The sequence below is a fragment of the Hippichthys cyanospilos genome, chromosome 8 (assembly GCF_059441005.1).
Source record: "Hippichthys cyanospilos isolate Australia breed blue-spotted pipefish chromosome 8, RoL_Hcya_1.0, whole genome shotgun sequence".
Lineage (NCBI taxonomy): Eukaryota > Metazoa > Chordata > Actinopteri > Syngnathiformes > Syngnathidae > Hippichthys > Hippichthys cyanospilos.
The window spans coordinates 16729089-16748033 of NC_142376.1; the positions used below are offsets into that span (position 1 = coordinate 16729089).

Here is an 18945-nt window from a genome sequence, read left to right on the forward strand (position 1 = left end):
GCTATTCATCAAGAGTGATTAATTAACTTTATTATTAAAGCATGTTCTACTTTAGTAGAATAGTGGAGAAAAGCAAAATTGCTACGCCAATGTTCTGTGTCAAGGGGTGAGTATTTGATTTGATTTTTCTTAAATAGCAGTGACAGTTAACAATTGAAAAAACAGTGAAGCCAGTCTAGGCTTACTCCAGGCACTTTGTTTCTGCAAAAGACGCTTGTTTTCAAGTGATGAAGGTATCAATCCTCTGCGGTCAAACATTCGGATATGGACTTAGCATGACGGCATACTTGAAGCGAATCAGTGCAGACAGCTATGACTTTAGACCAATACATCTCAAGAGGGAAGGGCGGTGGGCAACACGCCATTAGACAACAGCATTCAACCTTTGTTACCTGATCCTTTTCTGAAGATTTTTTTTAATAGGATTAGGAGGGGAAGCGTGGATCATGTGCCCTGCCAGCAAAGACAAAAAAGAGAATAGGGAGTGTGTTCACTTGTGTGTGTGTGTGTGTGTGTGTGTGTGTGTGTGTGTGTGTGTGTGTGTGTGTGTGCGTGCGCGGGGGTGGGGGGGGGGGGGGCAACTAAACCTGGCTGTCCTGCATGCTCCACCATGTGTGCCTTCATCCATCATTGGATTGAATGGCATTCATGCAACACGTGCCTGTTTTTGTGGACACAGTGGAGAGGGGCGGTGCTGTATCACTTTCGCTGAGTGAGTGTTTAAGGGGAAAGGAGAGGGGGGTTTTATCTGAAAATCACTTGCTTGCAGTCTTCTACAGCCCATCTGCCATGCATAACAATCCAGATCCCCTGGGAGCTGCGATGGAACTACAATATGGCCGACAGACACCTGCTGCAAAGCCTGCTAACGTTGCATGAAATATTGCAACTGCAAGCGCAGCATCAATACTGAAGCCAGCCCCTCGCATGACATAACAGCGAGCCTTGCGTCCAAGAAGAACACTGGCTCCTTTATGAGTGCATTGTGCGACTGTGAAACTGTGGAGAGGCTTGTTCTGCAGGAGCAGGAAATGACAGCAATCTTTTCTTTCTGCATGCACAAGAAGGCAGGGCAAGTAATGTCAGGAGTTACAAAGAAAGCGTTTATCAGAAATGCACAGGAGAGAAATGCACATAAAGGAAGCAGGTGCACGGGAGAATAAAAAGAAACTCAGAAGACTTCTTTTCTATGTTCAAAGCTGCATACTATTGAAGGACAGAAACACTCTATGCACATAAAAGAGGACCAGATCACTGTTTTATTCCGTCTTTTCGCCCCCAAAAGACACAACAGCATGACTGAACAGCTCAAGGATGACAGCAGCAGCGCCAACGACACCAGAGCAGTCGTCTTGTTTGCTCACCGGGCCCAACGCGCTGGAAATCATTTTCAGGATACTTTTGCATAGGGGGAGGTCACAGAGCGGGTCAAGAGCCCGTGTGGCCTACTGTCTGCAAGCTGTGCCCAACTGGCTGCCGGGAGCAAATGATCACTGCAGATGGTGTCTGGCTGCTCTCAATGGCTCATCTGATGGTGCACTGGGCCCCCCATAAAGGCCAGCGGAATGCTGCAGCCCCTGGGTAGCAACACGGCGTGCATAATAAACAGCACAAAAACCAGCCTTTTCTGCAAAGCGACTGAAGCACAGATACCAAGGCCTGCTACATTCAGCAGAGGGGAGGGGCATGGGGGTGACCTTTGACACCCAACCTTCCACACTATTGTAGCAGAAAGGGGCACTCTATTGTATAGTACTGACACGTGGCCCGCGAGGCCCACCGCTGAATAGCACACAGCTGTTTAGTGAGCACGCTTGCTCACAAAGCCCAAACTAAAAGGGACTTTTTGGAGAAAGAGACAGCGTGAGTGCGGCAGCAAAGGAGGATAAGCTGGCCTGTTTGAAAAGAGCACACTTTCTCCTAATTAGGACTGGCATAACTGACCCGCTGTTGGCCATGCACACTCTCCATCTCGCGACGTTTCATTTCAGCCCCCAAGTTATCAAAGGCAGGAAATGGAAATAAAACCAATTACACTGGAGCCTTCGATACCCTTCCAGGATGCGAGCAGACGGAAATTGACAAAGCAAAACAAGTTTTATAAATGGGATCATATTTACTATTTTGCTTACTTTAATGCACTGGTGGCAAACGTTAAGGGACAGTCAAGACAATAATATTCTTTACAATGGTATGTTCTATACACACCTATTCATCTAAATACTAAAGTTGTCAACATGAACCTATTAATTGACAAGTAAGCAATTATCAAATTCATCAACAATTATTTGAAAGTGTCCATGTCTTCTGATTTGAGCCTGTCAGCAGTAGCAATTTATAGATTTTTGTGAGTAGTTATTTTTTTGTGTTTACTCAAAATTAGACATCTGCTTTTATTTTGGTTAATTATGACCGTATCAGTCCCTCAATTAGTTATTAAAAGTTTGGTAAGTACAACATCAAACCCTCTTAATTGTTGTTTAGTTATGTTGTTCTTTACTAAACAAAACAAAGTAAAATGTCATTGTTTGATAATCATTTGAAAATTTAATGACAAATGAAATTGCATCCACTTATTCCATTGATAGATTAAATAATCAATCAAATAAACAATTCTAAAAGTACTGTATTTGATAGTGAAAACTAAACACGTTATTTTGATTAATATTGCGTTTGTGGAAAATGATTCAAACAGTAAAATCCTCCCGGGTTTATCCATCTCAGGACGTGGTCTTTTTGCCACTTGTTGTCAACTGAAAATGACAACACAGTACCCGAAGACTCAGCTTATAAACATCTCGGCTCACCTGTTTTTTGGGTTTGGTCACGTGCATGGATTTGTATGTGCAATTCATGTTCCAAAAACACAAGATCAATATGTGCCATTAACGTGGAAGGTCATCAATGGGAACCCTACAGAAGAGATGCTTTTTGGGGTTTCTTTTTTGTTGGAATGAACACAGAAACGGATTGGACAGCTCTTGTTTGATCATTAGGATAGGAAAATAGAAACTGAATAGCACATTTCATTTTTCATTTTTGGCTGGAATTAAAAGAATTCAACGGAATACTAGGTTTGGTTTAGTGCGGACACATACACATAGGATTCTTAAGAAAAAAGTTGGACTTCTTGATTTGTGGTTTAAAAGCCAGGGAACAGCTCCATTTTATGTGGCTCCTAAAGGAAAATCGGGTAATTGCTATAACACCAACATTGCAAATTGTTATCACTTGCACTAATGTTAAGCTACTGCAAGAATTTCTGTTAACCTATACAATAAATTGAAAATGAGTTAAACCAACAATTTTCTTTCAGAATTTTTGGCAAGGCATGGCAGATGTATTTTATTGCACTTTCCATACATTGATTAACTCAATGTGCATCACATAATTAAAAAAATAATGTTTAAAAGAGTTTACATTCTAGTTATTCATCAATTTGTTGTGTGCTGTGCATGTGATATAACATTATCATAAATTTATACGCGTCATAATGTCCTTTTGAGGGAAAGCATAACTAAAAAGTACAATTTTGTCCGCAACAAAAAGGAGTTTGACAAAATTTTGTATACTCCATCTACCTCTGCACTAATGACTAATTATGACCGTATCAGTACAGTACATGTACTGTATATATAGTGCAGCAGAAATCTTGGGATGTCTTGCTGGACCTTCTGTTGTCGAAACTTGCTGCACAGATATAGCCATGTGACTTTGGCACTGTAAGCTCACGGACGAAGGGGAAAAACAGCAAACACAAAGGATTTGACCCCACCTTTCTTTTATGTAGCACACAGCCAGGAGTAGACCTCCCAGACTCTCCTGTATGCAAATGCACAAAGCATGCAGGAGCCAATGAGAGTAGAAAAAAGGTCACATGATGAAATGTATCTAAATGTAGCCACATTTTACACCCTTGGCACTAGAGAGAAATGGTGTAATGCTTTCTTAGTCCAAGACCATGAATGCAAAGTGAGCAATTTTCAGTTCCAACCTGAAAGAATACCTGATTCTCAGGAGAGAAACCTTCGGCATGCATGTTCTGGTCATTTAAAATAGACTGATTAAGTACAAGTGCCTACTGCTTGTGTGCCATGCTACTCGACGGCTCAAACACCTCAAACAAACCGTTTCAAAAATCATTTTGTAATAATGATAATCATCATCATCATAATAATAAAGGTTGTTGGGGGGGTTTGCATCACAACTTCACATACCACTGTGACATTGCAAAAACCCCAACGGGGAAAAGGTTTCCCACCCTTCCTTTCCTCCTCGAAAAGATCAATTGTTTCAACTGGAGCGTCAAACAGATGAAAGAAAAAGTACATTTGTCCAGAGCAGGTGTGGACAGGGAGCGGATGCAGTTGGGAAATAAGACGCAGGGCCTCCATCTGCACTCCTCACACCGCCTGTGCTCCCGGCAATCGCAGCCTTTTAATGAGCTGTAGCCACCAGCGTCTGCAGAGCCATACCATGTGCACGACTAAAACCACATCCTGAAATCTCGAGAATGTTCGCTAGTGACCGTGTCTTCTGGGGGAACAAGACATTTTGCACAAAAGGACCTCTGTCGGCGCAATGATAGCATTCAATATGGTCAACAATATTAGGTGCAAACACGAGCAGCATACACAGCTCTCTTTGTTATAAAGATTAAGGTCTGTAACGTCTGCCTTCATTTCCACTGAATTGCACAGCAATGCAGGCGCAGCACAACTACATATGCAAGCACCCACGCAATGTGTTTATGGAAACTGCACCTCTTGGGCCACCTGAATGCAACACATTCTGAAACAATTTGACTCAAAATCCAAAAGGTTTCTGTTAAAAAAAAAAAAAAAAAACGTGTTATGTTTGTTTAGTTTTTTTTTTTTAACAATGACAAGCATCGGTCAGAAAAGCCACCTTACAAAGGCGAAGAAATGTGTTGCAGCAGAATATGATATAATCCAACATCAAATCAAATCAAACTAGGTGACAATCACAATGCAAAAACACTCCAGCAGCCTTTCAGCAATGGTCTTTCATATGGTGTGTATTTTTTCTTCTTTTAAATGCATTTTCTACAATTTCCTAAAAATGAGTTCCAGCAGTTCTAGATCATCCGAACCTGAGCGCCAGATTTAAAAGCTTACGTTAAAATGTCCTTGTACAAGTTATAAAGCCAAAGAAATGCATGCACTTTACCTTATATTTCGGGTTCTGAAACATGAACAAATCAAAGCGCCCTAGAGCAGATTGTGTTTAGCTCATGAGGTTACACAGACCATTTGAAGAAACCAAAAAGCAGTTGTGCGACTTCATCAAAGACATGGAAACACTGTGAAGTGTGTGTGGGCATAGTGTAGATTTGTGCTCATTATAGCATGTGTTACCCTCCACCCACGCACTAAACAAACATGGGATGGTGGGGTGGGGGGTCGGGGGAATGTCTTGTCAACTTCCAGTAAGAACATGCACCATGGTCACATCAACTTGTGCATTGTCCTTATGCAATGTTAATAAGGCCGGTGTTGCACAATCATCGACTTCGTTTAAGACTGGCTGCACGCAATACGCATTAAAGACAAAAGGCAAAAAAAAAAAAAAAAACATTTGTACATAAAGCGTGTTTTGTTTTCTTTTTGGAAAAGTGAAAAATAAGCGAGCAGAAACATAACAGCATATTCCCGACGCCCAGGCGCCTGCAGTCAGGGGGAAACTACGCCTTGTCGATTATATTTGACAATACCATCTTACAATGTGCTGATGTGCACTCTCGTGCAAGGAATAAGTCGCTTACTAAGCTTCACAAGCACCATTTGTTGCTGCACGTTTTCGAGGGTCAGCTGAGTTAGACACGCAGCAAAAATTGAAAAGAGCGTGCATGTCCTGTTAAACTACCAATTGAACATGCACACTTAATAAATATGCTACACGGGACAACACAGGAGCTACATTCATATGAAGGATTATCAACCAAAACCAGTGGAGCAAATGCTAGCTAAAGCTAAAGAAGTTTAAGCTCATTGCAATCATTGCGCAAGACCAATAACTCGTTCAGGTGATACGTTTAAAAGGATGTACTTCATCAGTCTGTAAGTAAACTTGTGAACAATAAGGTGACAACGCTAACAGCGGTGGCAGGCTAGCTTCCTCCCTAACATGCTGCAGCACTTCGCACAATTACCTTCTCAGCCGGAGTGCATTGTCGCTTCTTTCTACAACAGTGGCGCGCTAATATCTGACGGCGATTGAAATATTGCACAAACAAAGTTTGCAACTCTCCAGTTGCAAAAGCAGCGAGCGAACTGCACGCTTCTCACAATTTGACAGGAAGTGAGCGAGTGCGCAATGCGAGTGCAGCGTCACGCTCGGCTCTCTATTTGGCAAGCGGCAAACGCTGGTGGTGTGCTGGGCTGTTGGACAAATCTCGCATACCTGCTGGGCTTGGAGCGATCCGGGGGCTCCATGGCTTGAAAGCGGCGTCCTATTCTTTGCCGTGCATGGACCAGACCATTTCCAGGCAACAACGAACGGACTTTGCACCGTTTGATTTTTGCATAATAGTCGGTTAAGCGTCTCTTTGAAGCACTTTCGATCCGCCGGCAAGGTGGACTTTCGCTTGTGCATTTGCCGTCGCCATCTTTCCAACGTTCATTGACGAGAGGAGTGCCTCACTTGGAAGGCTATCGTTTTGCTACGGCAGCCGGGATGGCTCAGTGTCGCAGTCGCGGTCGCCTTCGTCAAGTCGTCCACACTCTCTTTCCCTACCCCCCCCCCCCATAAAAAAAAAACACTATCCAAGTTATAATAAGTCACTATCCAAGTTGTAATCATAAGTACAAGCGGTAGTACTTCTGATTGTACATTTTCAACGTCTGTTGTTATAAATTCATATCGCCTTGAGACAATACAGCACGTTGGACCAGTGGTTAAAAAACATTTTTCTCGGTGGGTATCTTGCATGCTCCAACATTCCCCTGAAATATAAGTTAAACAAATGTCTATCTGTCTAATGCGGCCCACGTTTGGTTTTGTGACAACAACAACAACAACAGCAACAACAGCAACAACAACAACAACAATAATAATAATAATAATAATAATACCAGATTAAAAAATAAACACACTTTTAACTGAGTTGCACTCCAAATCCAATTTGTTTTTCTTTCATACGAAAGGCGAAAGCTGTCTTTGATCAAATTGACAAGTGGAACTTGCGTGGTTAAAAAGGCACAATTTCCTTATGAAAAAGCAAAATACAAGAAATATTTAGAGATCATAAAAAATGCAAATCATCCTGAATATTTTCCTTGTGCTTATCAATTGTAACAGACGATCAAATTTTGTACACTGTAATTTGTTTTTAAATGTGTTTAGTTTTATTTTAGATAAACATTGCACATTGACCTTATGTGTGAAGTACACAATGTAAATAAGGCTGCTTTGCCATGTTATACTAACTCCAACCATCCAGCCATCCATCCATGTAATGGCAGATATATTATTTAGTTAAACCAAGAAATGATTTGCACTGCCAATTTCAAAAGAGAAACATTGGCTTTGTACTTAGTAGCAGTGTTTGACTTCCTCACATGTTGCCAACGCCCATACCTTTCATTCATTTTGAACACATCACATGGTATACAGGCAGGTGCTCAAGCAATTTATGCTGTTCACTATTCCCACGGCGGGCAGATGGACAACACAAAACACACAGCACACGTGGTGAAAAAAGTGACGAAAAGAAAATGCCTCACATTATCTGGCATATTGTTATATTCTGGTAGTAGAAAGCCATACTATTCAGGCTGCATGACACCAGCTGACCCAATTTACCACCAAACAAGGACTTCTCATTCCTGGTGAAAGTGTCATCTGAGTATGTCACATACGGATTATGTGACGCACAGATGATTCAGAATTGTTGCCAGTGTGATTTGCTGTACTGGTGGTAATATATTTGCGCAGAAATTACCATGATGAAAAAAGAAGACATTTTGTACTCACGGTATATGGGCATCAGTTGTAATGCAAGCTAGAAAAGATTACTCTGTGTGTGTGAGAAATTCTTGCCCTGCCACCTACTTCATAGCAAAATGACAGAAGAAGGCTGGGCAGGGAGGTGAACAAAATGCAAGAGGCACACCTTTGAAACATTTTGAATGGATACTTGTAAGTAGGTCTGGGCGATGAAGATCAAACGAAATTATAGGGATAGGTAACTTCCAGAATTATTACAAGTTGTAAACATCTGAAATTTACTAACAGACGAATTTTAGTTTTTCGTTTCCAGAACCCTCTTATCGTGGCGAATGTGGCCTTTTTTGACTGTGCAAAATTAATTAAAGATCTCATCCTGCCATGTCGACTTCAGTTACAGTTTGAGTACTCGTGTCTTGAGAGGGCAAAACCCAACTATTCCAGATGTAACTACAACTAATCAAAAAGATTTTGTTATATTGATAAGGAATTAGCTTTTCCTGCAAATATTGAGTCCATGTTTTCTCATGGACACTATGTCTATGCTAGAAAGACGTTGGAATTTTTAGGAGGTAACCTTGTAATGTTATAATCACATTTTAATCGAAATTTCAGCCCATCACCTATTTACAAATGTGTAATAAAGCACCTTATTGACGATGGAGTATTTTTGTATTCTGTCAATTATTTCACTTTAAAGGTGTGATTCAGATCCTTGACAACCAATACCTCAAGTTCCCATTCAACTCTAAAACCAGAAATTACATCTATTATCAAATGATGGCGCTTGTTCCGCTAGCCATATTTTTTTTTCTGCGCTAGCCATACCTTTTTTTATTACATAACAATCATACAAAGAGCCAACACAGTACAAGAGCACTGAACGAAGACTGTACAAAGAGTATAAAAAAGTATAGAAAAGTAAAACAAAAAGAATAAAATAAGAAAAGTATATGCACTAGGGGTGATAAAAAAATTATATAAATATGTTTAACATAGAGCAAGCAGTTATGGTTTTAATTGCTTTTCGTTTCAAGGAGCGCTGAATAGAATAGACATAATGAGTAAATTATTTCTTAAAAACAAGAAAACATGGCTTTTTGCCTGTAAATTTACATTTATGAATTTCGCTAGCCATACCTGGAAAGGGGAGAAACGAAACGTGTGACGTCACACAGCCATTGTCTCCGACAGTCGCGTGTTGTCTTCATGTGCCGTTTGAAACTCGGCAATTCTTAAACCTTCGTTCATTCTTTTTTGTTTTTGTTTTAGCTAATACATATAAATATATAGTGCAATATTAATACAAAAAATGTAGGGTATTATGTTGTATATACTTTGCAAATTGATGAGTAACTGTTAAGTTACTGGTTACTTCCGCCCACCCAACGAGAGTTTGTGAACACCGCGATGTCATTGAACGTCACTTGCCCCAGCAGCAGGTTTCGCCGAGAAAGAAGAACCTAACATTTTATTTAGCCTGGCCCCGATATGAGAATATTTATCTTTACATTGTAGGGGTTTTGTTTAAATTTGCATGCCACGGTTTGAAGATGCTACAGTCCGTTGCAAGTAGTTCGTGCGGGCGGCTCATCCAGAGCCACAAATCGACGTGGTATTTCGTATTTCTTGTGCTGGGCTACATCCTTTATCTGATCTTCGGGGCTGTCGTCTTTTCGTCGGTCGAGCTTCCATACGAAGCCGCCCTGCGCCAGGAGCTGATGGCAATGAAAACACAGTTCCTCCGGGACAACGAGTGCATCACGGAGGAGAGTCTGGAGCGCTTTCTCAGGGAAGCCCTTGACGCGAGCAATTACGGCGTCTCCATCCTCAACAACACCGCTACGAACTGGAACTGGGACTTCACTTCTGCACTCTTTTTTACCAGCACCGTGCTCTCCACCACAGGTGAGCTAGCGTTCACACAGAGATTAGATGACTCTTCGTGCAAATTGTTGTTCTTTCTTTTCTAATCAATTATTTGCGGTTTATTTGTGAATTGGTCCCACAGCCATATGGCATACAGATAACTATGTTTTTTTTTTTTTACATATATCATTAAAAATTATCTTAATAAGAATTATGGTCGAGCCCTTCAGTTTAATGAATGGCATATTTCCTTCTTTTGGGCGTGAAAATCAACAGTTATTACAGTAGAGCTGCCATGCATCTAGGCCTCATTAGCCTCATTAAAAACAGGCACTGGCATATTTCACAGTTCACTGACGGGTGTGTAAACATATGTATGCCTATCAGTTAAAGAGCTTATGTAATTATCCCTTTATTACTCTAGCACGCAATATTACATACTACACAACAGGTCCACTTGAGGATCTTTATCCACGAGTACAGTCGACAGAGCAGTACTACAGGCATGTGGGAACTTATGTAACTTTTCTCACATTATGTATAAATTCATGCATAAGTGTATTTATCCAAGTGCCAAGTATGGAAGCAAGTGTCATTAAATATGTGTGGTGTAAGTTCCCTTCTCCGACTAAAAAATTCTTCCCACATGTGCAAGTCCTCGAGATAAAGTTGTGGGAGCATAATTTGAACACCTCCCAATTTATTTTGATGTTTTTATGCTTTGAGTTTTTTTTTCACTGTGCTCCCCACATGGGAGTATAATTTGCCCCCCCCCCACACACACACACACACACACTCTTAACCTGTGTTCATTTTTCTTTTTACCTAAGTAGTTGGGGTGCCTTCTCGAGACCTATGAGCTTTCCATTTATATCTCCCACTGTTAGATGTAATTGTCTTTTCATGTTTCTTGGAGAGGTGGGAACTGTTCAATATATTTTGTTCCTTTGTGTTAAAAAACTAAATTAGATACATATCTATTTTCATTTCAATTACATCTGTCCAGCTGTACACCCATGACTGGTCGTCAGCAAGTACCAGGTCACATACATACAAAAAGTCATTCTTACACTCAAATTCACACCAATTTTTAGCCCATTAAGCACCAGAGTAGCAAAATTGCAATATTTAACATTTACTCAGTATGCCTTTATCTCAAACCAATATCTCAAACCGAGACGGCTCGGTTAGGCAGCAGCAAGCCAGGGACACGAGTGAGGATAAGTGGCAATAAAAAATGAATGGATGGATGAATGAAAAAACTCTTCAATGAACACAATGTGCATGTTTATGGAATGTGGGAGGAAAATTGAGATTATGTGCATAAAATCCCAGACAAGTACGGGGAGAACATGCAAATTTCCACACAGGAAACCCGCAACCCACATGCAAAATTCCAAACCCTCTACTTCAGAACTTTAAGGCAGATGTCCCAACATTTAGCACACTGTGCCACCCTCAATTACTTTTAACATTTAAAATGTATTTTTATGTATTATTCTTGTATTCCATATCCAAACACAGAGAGGACACGAGATGAAATTGTCTTGAAATATCAGATTTATGGATTAAAATCTATAATTTATCATAGGTGTACAAATTAAAAAGGTAGATATTACTGATAGAAAATATTTATCAAAAGCAAAACTCTATTCAGGTTTGTGTGCAATAAATATATAAAATGTGATGGGAATGAAACGTGTTGCAGTAATAGTATTAATAACTTAATAATTGATCATGAAGAATTACTGACTGAGAACCTACCAAACCTCTTTTCATGTGGAGCAAAATATGTGTCTTTATTCAGTCAAATGATAGTATTTGTTAAAGTAAACCCTTTATACAAATAGTGCTGTTTTTTGTCTTCAGGCAATAACAACAGCTTTGCACGGTGATCCATTCTTATCTCAAAGAAGGAAGGGCATGCATATGCATTGAGACCACCTGAAGGAACTTTAGTCTGACAACATGGCAGCATTTATCTCGGAGGTTTCAACATACATGGACGTAGTTTCTATTTAAGTCCTCAACGATACTGTGTTTTTGCTGACAGGACACACCCATCAAGCAGACACTATCCATCAAAGATGTCTGACAGGCACTATGGCGGTTTGGATACATATACATTCAAAAGACTACATTAAAAGAGTGGCGTAACATTTTTAGAAGCAAATGCCATTTTCTGATAATTAGCACATTCTTGTGAGCCGGCCAAGGTAATGCACACTCGTGCAGGTTATCTAGAAAGTTGTGAAATGTTGTGAATCATGGCTGGAGCATATTGATTCATTTGCAATGTTTATACTTCAAACACACACCACAGTGTAATTTGGAACATGTTCACATTTTGGCTGTTTGTTCAAGTACTTTGGATGTGTAACACCTTCTTCACTTCTTGATGAAACCATGATGTGTTTTGACAAGGGTTAATGGAGTTCTTCTTCATCTGCTTGTAGCTGTACTATAGGCCTTTTGTTTACATAATAGTCATTTTGGAGGGTAGACAGGTTTTTAAGGGGAAGCCAGTAATGGTGGTAGTATTTTTGTTTCTGTGTTCAAAACGGTGGTCGGTAAAACATGTTCATTCTGGTAATGTGTAACTCTAATGACCAAAACAACAAGAGCAAAACACATCACTGTTGTATTAGCTTGGTGCACCTGCCTCAAGTCTCTTTGAGAAGTGACAGTGCCGACCACTCTGAGCCAGGTTAATTCAGACAATATTGTTTTCTGTATATGAAACTTAAAACAAAAAAAAATGAAAATTGTTAGTTTTTACTAGCCCTTCAGGTAAAACTAATTTTATTGGTTATCAAATAAGCGATGTTGCTTAATTTTATAACCCTAAAACAGACACGAATCTCAACATGAAATTCGGACACCGGCATACGTTTGATTCCATTTATCAAACAAAGTTTAACACTGTACTGCTTTAAGGAGTGTTGATCTAAACCAGGGGTGCTAAATGGGTTGCCTGTGGTTGGTCGGTTGACCGCCTAGCTATTGTTGGTCGCCTGCAAGAGATTGCACAAAAACATGCTTAGCTAAGAAAAACAAAAACATCAGTAGAGAAAAAAAGAACGCCAATTGAAAAAAAAAGAATGTCAGCCGTCTCTTAATTATGTTGGTATTTAGTGCCCTGAATTGAAACTTCATTTCAGAACAACACCGTGTGGACGCGATTTCAGAACATCGGAGCTTTCTCACTGTGATAGCCAAAGATGATCAAGTTAGTTGAGCATTGTTGGAACTATGCTTCTGGGAGGAACTTTGAAATAAAAGCGCAACAAGGCCATGTGCATCATACTTGTCTTCAACGTTTAAAAGGTTTAGGTGGAAAATACATATACATACATATATATATATTATTTAAAGTTCTAAGCACTTCTTTTTTGCAGAAGTAATCAACTCTTTCAGGGCCCAGCGTTATCGGAAAAGGAAACCTCTAGAGGGCCAGTATATTTAGCATTTTCACCCATTTTTCAAGGCTGATAGAATGTTGTGTGCTATGTCTATGTAAACATGTTTTGGTATCATACGAAATATTGATTTTCATTCCTTACTTAGAATTACAAATACTGTATGTAATATCGGTGTTTTATGTATGGCAGCACTGCAATCCAATTGTCACACTTATCACTACAGTGCTCAATTGGCTTAATATTAGATAAGCACTAGTCAAGGGTGTCAGCTACCCTCCATTAAAAAAGTATTTGATGAGAGTTGTTTTTATTTATCATTTTTATTACTATTAAAGATGAGCATTCTTGTTTGTGATACCGAAGAGTTAAAGATAAAGCAGGACATTTTCCTTTACAAAACAAACAAACATTTGGTGTAACGTAAACACATCGGTGTGCAATTTCTTAAATTGAAGAAGTTGGCACTTGTGATCCTTTGTCCATTGTGAGTGACCCGGAGACAAGGCATTTTTACAGGCTTTTTTAAAATGGCTTTGCAAGGCATGGGTCTGTCAAGTTTTTTACAATGTATACAATTGTTTAGAAAAGTTCTGGTTTTGCAATTGCTAAAAGTTTTTGTTAGGTTTAAGGGGAGGATGTGGAAGGTTGTGGACCAAGATGTCGGATACCCCGTGATCTTTTTTTAGGTGGAGTGCACCAAATTTTGAGCCACAGATGCAGCTTAGCATCACAAGTCAGTAGAATGCATGCAAGTATTAACAGACAGTGGCCCTGAAATGTCATTTAGCAATTATAACATGAGTTAAAAACCATGCAAAATATCTTTATAATAGATTCATCAACACAGCATGACCCGAATACTATAATTGGGTTTTATTGCTTAGGCAATGAGAATAGAGGGAGAGCAACGTAAAAGTGTTAGCTCAGTCTTATCGGAAGCAAGAATGGCCAAGGCAGAGGCAAGCACATAGCATGACTTTCCCTGTACACGTATACCATCAACGGCTCTCACGTCAAATGCACTTTTTAAAGAAAAATGTATTCTTAATCCTAATAAAAAAACAAGAATGCTTTTGGTGAAATGAATAATATTTTTTTTTAGCCCTGTTTATGCCTGTATTCAGTGTTTTTTTGTTTTGTTTTTTTGCATGTGGCAAGATTCATGTAACCTACCAATGCTACTTTTCTTTATCGACCAATCTTCCGCGATTGATGTATTGAGTATCATTGTGTTAGTGCATTTACACCTGTAGAACTAGATGGGCAACTAGCCAATGATCATGGCAAACAATTCATTTTCACTATGTTACTTCACAAAGTGGACTAGAGCAGAGAAGTCCGAGCAACTAATTCCTTAAGAAATACGCACTTTTACCATTGCGCTATATTTGATGTAATTTAGAAAAGTTTGATTATTTTCTTATGATATTCATAGTACCGTGAAACTGTGACATTCTTGCTCAGTTACCAATTCATCAGAATCTGATACTTCTTGACCTTATTATTAGAATCCCCTTGGTTGTGGGAAAGGGCAGCCACAACCTCAGATTAATTTTGCAGCTTATTTTTTTTATATGCTGGGATGACTGTAAAACACAAGCAGCATTGAACACACATGCCTGTGCGTGCTGGGATCACCTAGAGGTCATGCCCAGATGCTCACATGCAGCCAACATTGTAATCCATTTCGCCAGGCCATGCTTCTTAAAACTACACACTACGCAATTTACACCATAATACTATATTTTCTGATTACATTTTCAAGTGTGTTTAAATCGTGCGCCTTCAAAGGTTTGCAAACTGGCATAGAATACCTAGAATTATTTTAAGATGTTTGAATTGGTTTCTTTATATTATGGATTTTTTTTTCCTTATTATTTGAAAGCCAGCCTGTATATCCAATTATTGAGTGGTGCACCTGATTTTCTAAAACCTTGTCTTGCTTTTGTCTTTAGGTTATGGTCACACAGCACCATTGTCCAAGGGTGGCAAGGCTTTCTGCATCATCTACTCTGCTTTCGGCATCCCGTTCACCCTTCTTTTCCTCACCGCCGTGGTGCAAAGAATCATGCTTTACAGCACAAGGAAGCCTATTTCGTACGTCCACACACGCTGGGGCTTTTCTAAACCCATGGTGGCCATCATCCATTCTTGTATTCTGGCCTTATTGGCTGTCACTTGCATATTCCTCATCCCGGCGGCCATCTTCTCAGCATTGGAGGACAACTGGAACTTCCTGGAGTCTTTTTACTTTTGCTTCATCTCCCTCAGTACTATTGGGTTGGGAGATTATGTGCCAGGAGAGGCTGCCAACCAGAGGTTCCGGAAGCTCTACAAACTGGGAATCACTGGTGAGTAATGGGCTAAAAAGATAATAAGGTCTAGTTTGTCTTTACCAACTTGTACTTGTGATCAGACACCCAGAGGCCATTTCTTTAGGTAAATCTGCACAATGTAAAGTGATCTTCATGATTAGAAATTTATTGAACATATTTAATAGTTTAGCACTATAGGTATCGACGTGCTGTATTCAACTCATCATTAAATTATTATCCCTATGATACTAATGTCAAGTAAAACTGAATATTAGATCTGTAAACAAAATAAATGTTTGATACAGCTCTTGTTTTAGATTGCATTGGCGGACTGTATTGTTCCATTTTAACTAACACTGTAGCCATCGTTATATGATGTGCGCTTGTCTGCGAGGTCGTGTGGTGTCAAAATGCGGTCAACACACATCTCAATAATATGACAAACTTCCTGTTACAAGAAGGAGGATGTCACTTTTGTTACTGGAACAACTTACTTTGAGCCATAAATCTAATGTATTTCATAGCTCAATGGCTAACAGCAGTGGTTCTCAAATGGGGGTTACGTGAAGGCACTTCACGGGGCTTGTGAGATTTTAACAGGGTAACTGCAAGTTTCAGCACATCTCTTTGAATGTTTTTTAATAACAAGAACATTACATTTGTTTCAAATTAAGAGAACATTGTAACATAAAGCAATTCAACGCTTAATTGTATTATAGTGATCTTTGTAAAATATATGCTTTTATTTTGTTACATTTTATATGGCTGTACATTGCCATTAGTGACGCAGTTTTTCAACAGGCAAGTTATAAATAGAACAGGTAATGTTACTTGATCTGCCTTCTGACGTTGCTGAATAAAATACACCTCAAGATACCACTGCAAATTTAGTTTGAATGTTCAATAAATCAGACACATATTACACAGCTTTGTACTGTGTCATAAGTCGTTTTGTTTTGTCGTTTTTGTTTTGTGTGTAGGTTCCAGAAATGCATTGCAGCACAAAGCATTTACTTGGCTGAAACAATATTCCCCAGGGGGTACACAATCAAAAACAGGTTGAGAACCACTGCCTCACAGTAACTTAAAGAAAAAAATGCCTTTTAAATCATCTTATAAGGAATAGAAATGACCTCTGCTAAAAAAGGTTCAACATGATGATTTTAAGCCACAAGACATATTTTCAAACCAGAAAATATTACAGTACCCGATCATTGCATCTATTGTCATTTTTAATATTATACATTCATTTCGTTATAAATAATCAAATGATAGTGTAATCAGTTGCCATTATTACCTGCTTTAGCTGAGCGTCTTCTCGTGATTTCTCAGCATCAATTTTCATTCAATTAACAAGAATGGATTAGTACCCTTACCCCATGGTATATTAATCACCCTTCAATGCATCTTTGAAAATTCAACCTCGATAAAAGAAGAGAAATGAAAACATTAATCTTACGCCGACGTGTGTGACATTTGTGTGCGTCATTCACTGATTCAGCTTGAAGGATGCGCAACGGCCACTAAATTTATGTATGTTGTGACGTCAGCGCCATGCGTAAAACGTGGTGTATTTATAGAGCAGACTGGAAACAAATAGGACGCTTGAAATAACATTTGTGCCCGTGATTGCTTTGATTTCATTTGCAAAGGAGTGCAGAGGTCTTCATTTCCGAAGTTATTAAAACATGTGTTCGAATTTTCAGTTGTGATCTAACCAGCGTCCCCACAAAATTATGTACAGTATACGCGCATTGTGTAATAACACTGCCCTCTTGTGCGTGAATGTGTGAACAACAACCTTTGTGAGCATTACTTCAATGTTTTTGTAATCAAATTCCCGCAAGCGATTTGTTTCTTCTTTAAGTCTGACATTGAATCTTGTTGCTGACCTTTTTTTTTTTTTTTTAGTCTACTTGATCTTGGGCCTGATCGTCATGCTGGTGGTCCTAGAGACTTTTTGTGAGCTGCAGCAGCTGAAGCAGCTGAGGAAGATGTTCTACCTAAAAAAAGAGAAAACACAAGACCGCCTAGCCATTCTGGAACACGACCAACTATCCTTCACCACAACGCCAGACAGGGCACACAGTGACGACAAGGTCCACATGTTCGTTGGTGTCTCAAGTCTGTCCACTAGTAGCGATGACTTCATGATCCAGTAGCGATGGATTGAGACCATTTCAGGAATTCACAAATCTTTCCTGGCTCGTGAGCGCAAAGCCCATTAAGTTCAGAATATGCCGAAACATTTTAGGAAGTCATAATCAAGCTAAAATTCGGGAGAATTTATAAGTAGCTTGCGAACAAAAACAGCTTCAAGTACTACTAATGTGGACATTGTTTCAAAGTAAACACGTTGGGGCCTTTAGGTGTTAAGACGCACATCACTGATTTCAGAAACAGGCGTGGTGGATATACAGGCTATATTGATTGACACGTTCTAAAATGCTTCTTTTGGTTTCTACTGCTTCAGTTGCCTAGCTGCTGGGAAAAGGCTTCATGAGGCTAGGTGTCTTTGTCAAAACATCCTCATGGTTTCATTGTATCATTTTAAGAAACTGAAAGCCGCTTTTAAAATGTTTATTTAAGAACAATGGTTTGATGTCAGTGCTACTTTATCTTTAATGAAGGTGTATACTGTAAAGTTTCCTGCGCTCCGTGTCATTCAGGGATATACTATGTGATGCGATCATGTTCTCACGATTGCTTACTGTATGCTGGCCATTGGTGTTTTTGAAGCACACTTTAATTTATCGCCTTGTCTGATAGAATTTGTCTTTGTGGATGTGTTCACAAATGAGAACAGATATGAGGTTCACCTTTAACTATAAGGGAGATAGTTTGCACAAGAACCAGCCAAAATGAGAGGTGGTTCTATATCTCAGTTCTATGTGAAATAAGCTGAACAGGCAAGTAGCAGCCGTAGTAGCATCAGCTTGTAACTGTTCCGGGGGGATTTCAAACAGAATTTCAATGACAAAACACTTCTAAGTGTAATTTTTAAAGGGATTTCTAGCCGGAAGCAATATGCCCTGGCAAATATGTTGTTTAAAACAGTATGTTGTGTTAATGCCTTTTGCTAATGGTTAAGATGCTGACCAGGATATATAATGTATATAATGTTCTTTAAGGCTTTAAGCTCAGCAGGGTCATGTTAATTGTGCAGTGTATGTGGTAGTGACAATTTTACCATCATGGAAGTTACTAATCTATTAGATACATTTTGGGGAATTTAATTTATTTGTGAACTGTTTTTATATGTCAGCCGGGGGAAACTAGGCCTTATTGTTTTTATCATTGCTGTAAAAAAAAAAAAAAAATCCATGAGCTGTATGACGTTGGGGTCTCTAAAATAAACTGCTGATTTGTAA

General features: G+C 39.3%; 2 protein-coding genes across 4 annotated transcripts in view; one reads left to right on the forward strand and one right to left on the reverse strand.

Annotated features, from left to right (window-relative positions):
• Nucleotides 1–6641, reverse strand: part of map3k4 (mitogen-activated protein kinase kinase kinase 4) — a 28983-nt gene extending 22342 nt beyond the window's left edge. The window contains exon 1 of one of the 3 annotated variants that reach the window (XM_088421428.1): nucleotides 6424–6641. In XM_088421428.1, the coding sequence (XP_088277554.1) occupies nucleotides 6424–6455 (32 nt within the window). In that variant the 5' untranslated portion in view covers nucleotides 6456–6641. Of the gene's footprint in view, nucleotides 1–6172; nucleotides 6313–6423 lie in introns of those variants that run through there. The other 2 variants (XM_088421429.1, XM_088421427.1) reach the window with 2 other exon arrangements.
• A 2739-nt stretch (nucleotides 6642–9380) lies between these two features.
• Nucleotides 9381–18945, forward strand: kcnk1b (potassium channel, subfamily K, member 1b). The gene is made up of 3 exons (XM_088421484.1): nucleotides 9381–9876; nucleotides 15215–15610; nucleotides 17486–18945. The coding sequence occupies exons 1-3, from the start codon at nucleotides 9522–9524 to the stop codon at nucleotides 17734–17736; spliced, it is 1002 nt and encodes a 333-aa protein (XP_088277610.1). The 5' UTR covers nucleotides 9381–9521; the 3' UTR covers nucleotides 17737–18945.